At 42.4% G+C, this 12,722-nt stretch overlaps 1 protein-coding gene across 2 annotated transcripts in view; it reads right to left on the bottom strand.

Moving 5' to 3' along the window:
* The window catches only part of Galphai (G protein alpha i subunit), a 127,121-nt gene extending 117,257 nt beyond the window's left edge, over window positions 1-9,864 (bottom strand). For both annotated transcript variants that reach the window (XM_067141084.2, XM_067141085.2), the window contains exon 1: window positions 9,480-9,864. In XM_067141084.2, the coding sequence (XP_066997185.1) occupies window positions 9,480-9,606 (127 nt within the window). In that variant the 5' untranslated portion in view covers window positions 9,607-9,864. The remainder of the gene's footprint in view (window positions 1-9,479) is intronic.
* Window positions 9,865-12,722: the final 2,858 nt, after the last annotated feature.

Below are 12,722 nucleotides of genomic sequence, written 5' to 3'. Positions count from 1 at the left end.
ATTTTCCGAGATTTAGGGATGGGTTAGTGAGAGAATTAAACATTGAGAGCAAAAGGTGTATCAAGATCCATTCGAGAGATAAAAGTTGTATGAGAAAATAGCAAAAAGTCAACAAAAGAGAAAGGATAGATAAGATGTGAACAGAAATTTTAAAGGTAAAACGTTTAGTGTTGGATATTCAGAGTTAGTACAAGGAAAAGTACTGTCCTTGCATTATATCTGACCGTTGCATTTCTATATAAGTGAAAGGTCTAATTGCGGTCAGCGCTTCTATTCCTACTCATATGACATTCCTCCACATTGTTCAGCTTATTTTGTATATGTATTGTCTATATTTAACATAATTTTATTCCTACACCGAGTTATATGGCAACTCGTACAACTTCCTCTGTTTTATCACGCCACTATTGACAGTGAGTGAGCTTATTTGTCGCCCTGAAAATGACTGTTAGGTGGTCCTCTCACACACACCCATTGTGCACAACCTCTTCCAGGCACTTGGCCATGGAATCTATTAGAGCAGAAGCATACACATTGTTGTCACCTACCACCTCATCCCAGAGTCATTGTATTTGGCGCAGAATTACGCAAGGTCTTCACCATTACTCTCTTCATCTTGACCCACATGTTCTCAATGGAATTCATGTCTTCCCCATAAAAAGGGCAGTCAATAAGCTCAACCTGATCTTGCGGCGAACCATTCGTGGGATGTGTAAATCAGAGACAGGTCCAGCTGAAATTATAGAACACCGACGGGATGAAGCATTCGTACAGAAGGTACCATAATATTCTCTAAAATGTGCACATACTGCCCTGAGGTGAGACACTGCTTGATTCTGTACAACATTCCCATCCTGTGAGACCTCATCCAACCCCAACACAAAACAGATACACGGTTACAGCATCGATTCTCAGCCACATATGCTGAATTGTGTCAGGTGCTGAAAGGGCAAAACCTGCGTACGGACCCACTGTATGCCAAGGAAAATGTGCTTTCTTCTGAGAATAGGACATTCAACCAATCACGTATGAAGGTATAAATGATACATATATAAAGTGTACGAGGGGCGTTTGAAAAGTGCGTACAAAAATAAAAACTACTTACGTGTTTGGGGTAAACCTTTTTTATTTTTTGACATAGTCTCTTTTTAGGCTTATACACTACGTCCAACGATGTTCTAGTTTGCTGATCCCTTCCGAATAATAGGATTTGTCCAAGTCTGCAAAATAACCATTAGTGTTTGCAATCGCCTCCTCGTTTGAATAAAATCTTTGTCCCACCAGCCATTTCTTCAAATTGGGGAACAAATAGTAGTCCGAGGGAGCCAAGCCTGGAGAATAGGGGGGATGCGAAACGAGTTGGAATCCTATTTCCCTTAATTTTGCGACCACAACTGCTGAGGTGTGTGCTGGTGGGTTGTCGTGATGGAAAAGGACTTTCTTGTGGGCCAAATCGCGGGCGTTTTTCTTGCAGCTCGGTTTTCAAACGGTCCAATAACAATGAATATGCACTTGTAATAGTTTTACCCTGATAGTCGATGAGGATTATCCCTTGCGAATCCCAAAAGACAGTCGACATAACCTTTCCGGCCAAAAGAACCGTCTTCGCCTTTTTTGGTGCAGATTCCCCCTTGGTAGCCCATTGTTTACATTGTTGTTTGGTCTCAAGAGTGTAGTAATGTATCCGTGTTTCATCCACAGTGATGAAATGATGCTTAAAGTCCTCCGGTTTCTTCTGGAACAGCTGCAAACCATCCTTGCAACACTTCACACGATTCCGTTTTTGGTCAAGCATGAGCAATCGCGGCACCCATCTTGTGGATAGCTTTCTCCTGTCCAAATGTTTATGCAAAATATTATGTACCCATTCAGTCGAGATGCCCACAGCACTAGCAATCCCACACACCTTAACTCTTCTGTCACCCATCACCATATCATGAATTTGATCAATGATTTCTGGATTCATAACCTCCACAGGCCGTCCAGCGTCACTTGTGCCGACATGGCCAGTCCGAAAATTTTGAAACCACTTATAAACTGTTCTAATCAAAGGTGCAGAGTCACCATAATGTTTATCAAGCTTCTCTTTAGTCTCCTGAGGCGTTTTGCCTTTCATAAAGTAACGTTTAATCACCACACGAAATACTTTTTCGTCCATTTCTTGAAAATCACTCGACTTCCTTGATTCACATGAATCCCAAACACAAAAAAATAGACCAATATGGCTGAAACTTGATGTGCGTTCATTTAAAAGATGCTACTAACTAAACATGACCTCGATACGCGCCGGTGGTGCCATCTCTCGGACTTTGCATGGATTTTTCATACCACCTTCGTAGAATGGTGAAACATCCCTCGAATGATTCCTATCATATAATAATCACGTAGCACACTGTCCTCGGCAAATGCAAGGTGGTACTTCCTCAGCTCACCAGTGAGCTTTTCTTTCATAGCCGCTTGCCGGGACTGTAACCTTGCCTCATTCAGGCATCTCAAGGCCATCCAACAGCTGCCACATGCATGGCCAGGTGTAGCAGTACAGCATGCATGACTGGGGTCAAATGGGCTTCAGAGATCGCCCGGTTCCTCGTTCAAGACACGTCAAGAACCCGAGCTAGGGCATACACTTACATCTCCCAACTCTCGAAAACGTCTTATCCAATGTGCCACCATACTCTTTGAGATGACGTAGCGTTGTCTGCCTCTGATGTGGTCAGATTTCTTTGTTCAACGAGAGCAACTACCTGCTCACGGATGTCAGGTCCTTGGTGTGCCATAGTTGCCGGTACAATGACCTACCTGTGTGTAATAAGCATGGTGGGAACATCCCACAATCCGATAGGTTTGCCTGCTGTTGTTGCCAAACCAGCCACATTCCCACTGTAAACACGAGTCCTTACCCACTGTGCCATGACACTTTACAAACAGGCACGTATAACACACCTATTAGTCTGCCTGCTACCTTGCATCTCTCGTATTTAAGGCCATTCACATGAAACATGAGGATATCTAATTGCTTCCCACACTCGTAGATACTTCAGTTAGATGGCAACTGCTGTATGAGTAATGTTTCACTGCGAATGAGTATCAAACTACAAACCATAGCATCACGGATGAATGTGGCAAAGCAGGTCAAAGTACAGTGGACTTAGGACTTTTCAGTACATTCACTTTCTGCATCAATAATTGTACATATAAACCATAGGGTAGGTCAGAGTAATTTGGACGCAATCGGATAATTTGGGTGTAAGTTACAATTTATAGAATAAAACTTCACCTAATCTTCATAAACATTCAAACAGTCAACAGTCATAAACAAGTAAATTCCACAGGTCCTTATAATTTGGTGTTAAAAATTTGTTTGCTTACTAGTTTGAAAAAAGCCATAATATTCAACGCCGTACTGTCAGGAAACTCACTGTGATAAAGTAACCAAATTCAGGTACATTATACATGTTTATAACAGGTTTTAATGAATTTAGTAATGTAACACAAGGAATTTACAATTTACAAATGTGGGGTAGTTGGGTATACCACACTGAATATGGCAAAATAGTGAAGGACTATACGGCAGGGGTGCAAATAAGCAACGCCCACACATCCCAGGCTTCTAAAATATTTCCGCAGGCCCGTAAGTTTCCAGTAACGTGGGTGACAGAATTTAAAAGAAAATCGCCAAAAATTTTACATCCTACAATGAATGCTTTGAATTGTTAAAACAGATTAATTTGTGATGTCTGTTATGTAGTTATAATTCTACACGTTACACCTGAACCTTCTAATACATGCAAGACCAGATGCATTACATCCTATTCCCTGGCAGGCATCTTTGTTCACCAGCAAGTGCATAATGAAGCAAGCGAGCAGGAGACAATGCATCGTTTATAGGTAGTTGTCTGCCAGCTCTCATTTGCAAGTTTTGTTTAAGAAATCGCGGTAGAAATTCAGTAAGACTTACAGTACTTTTATAGCATGATAAGGAGGTAATATGTTGGAAATCTTAAGTGGAATACCTTGAAGAGGAGAGATGTGTTCACTGCGACAGCCAAGAACCCACCCGCCGTCCCCCAGAAGTAATTTTGCTTTTATAACCTAATAGAATTTGTCACGCGCCATAGTTTAACGCCTAACTACGTACCAGCATTTCCATTAGGTGAGACACAATAGGATGTGACGTCACTCCCAGCAATGAAGTAAAATGAATTCCATTACCAAGCCGCGCACAAGAAATACACAACTGCCCAGACCAATGGAGGTGTCACGCGGGATACTAGAGGCCTAGGGCTGCTTCACGGCTCCTAACCTGGGGGCTTACGCTCCCAGCCCCCTTTGCTTGATCCAGACCAATGGTCTAACCAATCCAGACCAATGGCTTTGTCACTAACCTACCCTAACAAATCCAGACCAATGGATGTATCACGCGAGATACTAGAGGCCTAGGGCCGCTTCGCGGCTTCTAACCTTGGGACTTACGCCCCCAGATCCCCTTTGCTTCATCCAGATCAATGGCCTAACCAATCCAGACCTATGGCTTTGTCACAAGATTCGTAAATTCAAAAGTAGCGCCGCTGCACTAGGACTAATTCTTTATATGAACAGTAGGCAGCTCTGTCCACCGCACGATCAAGCCCTTCGTGAGATGTGAGCGAGAGAAACAAATGACAGTGCAATCGCGCCTAGATGTGTGTGCTGGAAAATGTACGTTGTTCTGAATTTTTGCCGACAAAGGATTTTCGATGAAATACAAAGCATCAATTGTGGTAGCGCATCAAATGTAAATGTGTCGTGTGACATTCCTCATGTTAGGGTTTTCCAGTAAGCCTAACACAAAAATCATCAATGAACAGATAGATAGCATACGGGTGTTTCCAACTGACAGTACTCCAACAGTAATGCAGATAGACCTAACAAAGTGTAATGAAAATTTTACCCACAGCAGCACACTACCATTTCAAACAACAAATAATTTAATGACTACCGAGCAAGTAGCTGCGTGGTTTGGGTCACACAGCTATCAGCTTGCATTCGGGAGATAGTGGGTTCGAACCTCACTGTCGGCAGCCCTCAAGATGGTTTTCCGTGATTTCCCACCAGGCTAATGCTGGGGCTGTAGTTCAGTTAAGGCCACAGTCAAATCCTTTCCACTCCTCGCCCTTTTGTATCCCATCGTCAGAGTTCTACCTCATCACAAATGAGTTCAATGGGGGTTAAGAGCAGTATTCTGGACAAGCCAATGCACTTCTTCAACCCCCACGACATCAAACCATGCCTGTATAGATGCCACTTTATCTACTGAGGCATAAACATGTTGAAACAGAAATTAGCCCTCTCTGAACTGTTGTCTGGGACTGTTTCATACCCACTGGCCTTTAGCACTTCTTGAACAGGAGAGGACCTAGTCCACAACATGATATCTCATCTACCAAACTTAACAAATTGGTACTCAGGAAGGTGGCATTCACCTGGCATCCCCCATACCCCCACCTGTTCATCAGATTTCTAGATAGTGAAGCATGATTCGTCGCTTTATAGCACTAGCCTCCACTGCTCAGGAGTCCAATGGTGCCTTACACCACTTTACCGACAGTGGGCACTGATCGTTGTGATGTTCGGTTTGTGTACAGCTGCCTGGTCATGGAAATGTGGAGCTGCCATGCAGTTTTGTTGCACTACCCTATTCAGTACTGCCAGTCCAACATTTTATGTGGTCTGCCAGCTATTGGTTGCACTGCTGTCGCTCACTCTCACTTTTATTTAACAATAACATCACTAACAGTTGATCAGGCAATCTTCAACAATATTGAAATTTCCTAAGATGACCAACTGGAGAAGTGGCTACCGGTGCCTATAATCATACTACGTTGAAAATCACTGAGCTCTGCCGTCCATCTCATTCTCTGGCTCAGCATCAGGGCAATAATACCCCTACCTCAACTGCAAACAGGCGATACTGTACATAAGAGGGGTGTCCGAAAACTTTGGCAATGTACAGTATAGTATGTTCAAATATGGGTAAAACTTTACTAATGGGGGGAGCCAAAGAGATTAGGAATCCAACATGTTGCGGCTCGCATTACAGCACAACACTACACAAGGCTTGCAACTTATACTCCGTACGGCTGTACTTCTAAATTGACTTTTTACCAGATTTTGGCTCTGTCTGGTGGTTATGCGCTGAAGCATAGACATCCAACCAATCCCAAGCTGCCATGCGTATCGATTTATATTGGCAGAGCACGATCTCGAAACCTAGTTGCCAAATCTAATATTTACATTCGCCACGTGGTTAACCTATCTCAATCAGCGTGTATGGTATTCGGTACAGTTCGCGATCTTTTGCATTTTCCTTCAATATTTAGTGTGTTTTTCATATTGTTGGAGGGTTCCAGTGACTCTGAGATCAGTAGGCCATAACCTCCTTTCCGTGCCAGCCATTAGCCGTTAGTGATGTGTTATTTCCTCATTCTCTTTTATTGTTAATAATATATTCTCTTTTAGTGCCAAATATTGTTAGAAAGTGTAGTTCTTGTGAATTTGTTTTCAATCCATATTCATTCGTTTTTCTGAGTACTGTATTACAATTTAAAAGGGCTGTTTACCGTGGTCGTATTGCATCAGCTGCTCTCGCGGCGGTAGAGCGCTGGCAACAGAGGAAAGGCGATGCTCATTTGTTTTGCGAAACTTCAATTTAGAAGTAAGGCCGTGCGGAGTATAGGAACTTAGATCCGGCTAGTGACAAGACCATTGCTCTGAACTGGATAGATGATTGGCTAGAGTGACAGGTCCACTGAGTTGAATTGGTTAGATGACAGGCTAGTGACTGGACCATTGGTCTGGACTGATAGGCCATTAGCAAGTGACAAGGCCATTAGTATCACCTGCGAAAGCAGCACATTCTACACACACAACAATGGACAAAACTTGGATAAATGAGCACTCACTTACCTACACTATGGTGTGACTTACTACCAAAAAAGAGCACTGAACTGCACTCCTTCCGCGCTTAATATGTTAGCGCTGCACATACAGCTTCATTATTTTCAATAAATGTGGCATTTCTCTGCAGTCATGATGTGAGCTCTATAAGAAGAAACAGGAAACTTTTTTTTTTTTACAATTTGCTTTACGTCGCACCGACATAGATAGTTCTTATGGCGACGATAGGATAGGAAAGGCCAAGGAGTGGGATGGAAGCGGCCATGGCCTCAATTAAGGTACAGCCCCAGCACTTGTCTGGTGTGAAAATGGGAAACCACGGAAAACGAACTTGGGGGTTGTTGACAGTGGGGTTCAAACCTACTATCTCCCGCATGCAAGCTCACAGCTGAGCGCCCCTAACCACACGACCAACTCGCCCGGTAAAACAGGAAACTCCTCTTCATCACAGCCATCCAATACAGCCAATAGGAACATTGAAAATGTCTGCATTCTACTCATTTACAAAGACTCAATTTTCATGTTCCTATGTACCGGTACTGTAAATACCAGCCCCGTGGTGTAGGAGTAGCGTGCCTGTCTCTTACCCGGAGGCCCCGGGTTTGATTCCCAGCCAGGTAAGGGATTTTTACTTGGAACTGAGGTCTGGTCCGAGGTCCAGTCAGCCTACGTGATTAGAATTGAGGAGCTATCTGACAGTCGGATAGCAGTCCCAGTCTAGAAAGCCAAGAATAATGGCCGAGTGGATTAGTTGTGCTGACCACACGACACCTTGTAATCTGCAGGCCTTCAGGCTGAACAGCGCTCGCTTGGTAGGATAGGCCCTTCAGGGCTGTAGTGCCATGGGGGGGAGGGGGTATGTACTGTAAATAAAAATGCTTTTAGAGGCGGGTTGGTGGGTCCCTGGCAAGTATAAAGGAAGGATCTCTCCTCTGTGCTACTTCAGGTTTAGTTTCTTATCATTTTTACACGCTTTTCTCATTACTAAACATGCACCCCTGTGGGTAAAATGCTACCCAACTATGCATTTTTTAACCTCATATTTACCCTAACGAGCAAATAAAACATGCCATTGGGGCAAAAATTCAGAACAACTTACATTTTCCAGCGCACGCATCTAGGCACGATTGCACTGTCATTTGTTTCTCTCTCGTGTCTCGTGAAAGGCTTGATCGTGCGGTGGACAGAGCTACCAACTGTTCATATACATAACTAGTCCTAGTGCAGCAGCACTACTTTTGAATTTACGAATCTCGTGACAAAGCCATACGTCTGGATTGGTTAGGCCACTGGTCTGGATCAAGCAATAGGTTCTGGGGGCGTAAGCCCCAAGGTTAGAAGCTGCGAAGCGGCCCTAGGCCTCTAGTATCCTGCGTGACATCTCCATTGGTCTAGATTGGTTAGGGTAGGTTAGTGACAAAGCCATTGGTCTGGACTGGTTAGACCATTGGTCTGCATTCATCAAAGGGGGTCTGGGGGCGTAAGCCCCCCGGTTAGAAGCCTCAAAGCGGCCCTAGGCCTCTAGTATCCCGCGTGATACCTCCATTGGTCTGGGCAGGTGTGTATTTCTTGTGCGCAGGTTGGTAACGATATTCATTTTACTTCATTGCTGGGAGCGACGTCATATCTCATTGTGTCTCACCCAATGGAAATGCTGGTACGTAGTTAGGCGATAGAGTATGGCACGTGTTAAATTCTATTTGGTTATAAAAGCAAAATTACTTCTGGGGGACAGCGGGTGGGTTCTTAACTGTCGCAGTGAACACATCTCTCCTCTACAAGGTATTTCACTTAAGATTTCCAACATATTACATCCTTATCATGCTATAAAATGTAAGTCTTACTGAATTTCTACCGCAGTGGGTTACATAAGCCTACATACCTTATCGTCAACACTCCCACCGAAAAGGTGATACATTGCAAGCAATGCACAAATTTAAAATTCTCCACAAATAGGAACAACTCAACATCAACACTCTGACAACGTATCAAAGTGAGCATGCGTCGTAAAGTGATCCATAGGTACTCATTTTGAATTATTGTGTCCCATTCAAAGGGGCAATAATTATGTTCTACAGCACCAGTAAAATGCAAAATTTGAACAGTTATCAGTTTTCGAGCTCTCGCATAGTCTCAGACATTTAGTTTTAAATGTAAACGGATTTTTTTTTTTTCCCCATCTTCTCCAATTATGACCAGAATTATCCTGACATCAAATTATACAAAATACGTTCATACTAATAACGAATCAAAAACGGATCAAATTCTGACCATAACATTCTATTTGATATTTTGCTAGCGTATCTAATCTTGCAAGCCTAAATTACAAAAACAAGGTATGACCTACACACAAAAACACCACCACTTACAGAGTGGTTTGAAGGTTATAAAAATACGTCTACATAACACACAGTCCAATACTCCCTCCAACGCACGGGAAAGAAGTGTGAAAATTAATTCTATGTCGTTTTACAATGATAATGAACTGAAAACGAACCCATTACTTAATTTCCTCTGCCATCTTCCCAATTTAAACAACTTACCCAACAGCAGCAATTTAACTTCTCTAGACGCTCGTTCTCCATCTATCCGTAAATCTTTGTCAATTTTCTTCGATCTCTCAGCTGCTTCCTTTTCACCCGCAGTACTAGCACTAACAGCACACCCCATGCCTAGGACTTCGCACTTGTTGATCAGTGCGACTCCACCCGGTTGACAACTTACACAGATTAATCACACACTTCGCACCGGAAATTCAAATTTAATTAACTGAAGTCTACTTCCACAAGAAATTCACATCAGCAACCTGCAACACCTAACCCACTTCCACAAGTTCTCATAAAACATAATCAAACAAGCTTACAACCTTTTATACAATGTAATGAATTCGAATTTCTTCCCTTTGAGGACTCAATGCACACAACTACGCATCTCTTGCGTCACCAATAACATTCTCCAATAGAAGTAGAGCCAACCTACTCGCTACCACTCGGAACACAGACATGGCAATGAGCAGCACGATTCTGAAGCCGTATGCGTTTGGCCACCGCCATGTTACGTCACTACACTATAACAATGCATTAATGTAAAACAGCGCCCGAAACGGGAATACTGGACAGGAGATAATTAAAAGCACATAGAAATAGGAACAATACTACTGATTAATTAGACCTATTAGGTCCTTTATTTTACTGTTAAAAAACTGGCATATAAATTTACAAATGCTTTTAAAATAGCCAGCAAGTTACAGACCGATCTATGATCAAATCTACTTACCATTTATCTCTCACAGCATGATTCGCACATATCTTCAAGTACAGTGATGCAATTACACTAATAACGTAAGCCGGGCTGAGTGGTTCAGACAGTTGTCCTGATTCCAACTTGGCAGGTTCGAACCTGGCTCAGTCCGGTGGTATTTGAAGGGGCTCAGAAACGTCAGCCTAGTGCCAGTAGATTTACTGGTACGTAAAAGATCACCTGCAGGACTAAATTCAGGCACCTCAGCATCTGGACAGGAGATAATTACAAGCACATAGAAATAGGAACAATACTACTGATTAATTAGACTTAAGGGTCCTTTATTTTACAGTTAAAAAAAATGGTATATAAATTTACAAACGCTTTTCAAATAGCCAGCAAGTTACAGACCGATCTATGGTCAAATCTACTTACCATTCATCTCTCACAGCATGATTCGCACATATCTTCAAGTACAGTGATGCAATTACACTAATAACGTAAGCCGGGCTGAGTGGTTCAGACAGTTGTCCTTCTGATTCCAACTTGGCAGGTTCGAACCTGGCTCAGTCCGGTGGTATTTGAAGGGGCTCAGAAACGTCAGCCTAGTGTCAGTAGATTTACTGGTACGTAAAAGATCACCTGCAGGACTAAATTCAGGCACCTCAGCATCTCCGGAAACGGTAAAAGTAGTTAGTGAGACGTAACACCAATAACATCATTATTGTTGTTGTTGTTGTTGTTGTTGTTGTTGTCCGCCTCATTAGATGAATGGTCAGCGTTGAGGTTTTCGGTTCAGAGGGTCCCGGATTCGATTCCCGGACGGGTCAGGGATTTTAATCGTCTCTAATTAAATCTTCTGGCTCGGGGACTAAGTATTTGTGTTCGTCCAAATATTTTCCTCTTCATATTAACACTACTAACCACCACAAAAACACGCAATATTGATTACATCCCTCCATATAGGGTTGGCGTCAGGAAGGGCATCCAGCCGTAAAACAGGGCCAAATCCCTATGTGCGACACAGATCGCACCTGCGACCCCACAGGTGTGGGAAAAGCGGTAGAAAAATAAGAATATTATTATTATTATTATTATTATTATTATTATTATTATTATTATTATTATTATTATTATTATTATTATTATTATTATTATTATTATTATTATTATTATTATTATTATTATTATTAGGTACTAATCAGGCGATAAACATACGTGTCCATTGGGTTTAGATCTAAAGCATGTGAACTTAGCCTTCAAAACAAATTTATTTCATACAACTGAGCTGTGACTTCATTAGGTATGTTCCGTTTCAAGACTGAGCTTAAACCATTACATGCATTCGGTCTGAAATATATTTCAGGAAGGTTGTACACGTGAACAACATCTTTCCTAGGAACATAGGCCTACAGATTATCCTTATTCTTAAAAGAAATGAATGGATAAGAATGTTATTTATGTACAACTACTTCCTTACAAGTATCAAATTGTAGAGAATTGAAAAAACCGTCTCCACCACAAATTCTGAGATATACGGTATTCAAATAATATTCTGTTATAAAATTTAATTTTTTTTAAATTTATTGAACATTACGGGCATTACGCCCAGATACATGTTCACAATGCCAGATTACATAAAACAGAAATAACCATTTAAACTAATGAAACTGAACAATTATAAACAGAACTAAAAACATACCAGACATATTTACTAAGCGGCTCCTTACATGGGCGGATGACCAGTCCACTTGTAATGGCCAACGCTATAATCTTACCACTAACTTGGTAGCCCCCCACACGAACGGGATACCAGTCTCCGTGCAAAGCACCACCCCTAACGTAAATCTACTAAGCTGCCACTAATATGGGCGGATGACCAGTCCATATGTTAGGGTGCCCCTGTATCTAAATTAACCCTATAATCCTAAAATTAAGTTGTTCGCCCCCTACACGGGCGAGAAACCAGTCCACGTGTAAGGTGCCACTCCTACAACTACTGCCCGGTCGTGTCATCCGCCCTGGTGAGGAAACGGGCCGCCCTCCCGAGGATGACACACCCGGACCTACGCGTGAGGCCCAAACGGGAAGACCCCAACATCCCCTACCAGCTGACAGAGCAAATTTCTCAGTATTCCTTTCACGGCCGGCCACATGAGGCAGAAAACCATCTCCTCATGTGCCCCACCTCCCTCACTCCTCTCTCGACATATGTTTCTGTCATTCTTTTCCAGCCTCTCTGCTTACATTCGGGATAGGTCCGTCCTATCCCGTCCTCTTACTAAGCGAATTGTACAGTCCCAGATACCTCTATCGTAACCACATGTTATCTCAGTTTTCCTTACAGTTTGTTCCCAAATACCTCTAATAATATTAAATAATTGTGTTACTTTTCCAGGTTACTTCCATTCTCTTTTGAATAGTCTAGCAAGTGCGTAAAGGTCATTTGTATTTAGGATTTTATCCAACTCTTTCCTGTCTATATATATCTCTAATAGTTCTCGTTTCTTGTTTTTCTAGTGGCTTTGGAGTCGCAGCGACACACA

Source organism: Anabrus simplex, chromosome 2 (genome assembly GCF_040414725.1).
Source record: "Anabrus simplex isolate iqAnaSimp1 chromosome 2, ASM4041472v1, whole genome shotgun sequence".
Classification (NCBI taxonomy): Eukaryota; Metazoa; Arthropoda; class Insecta; order Orthoptera; family Tettigoniidae; genus Anabrus; species Anabrus simplex.
Note: the sequence above shows the minus strand (reverse complement) of the source record. Positions and strands in the feature narration are given on the sequence as shown.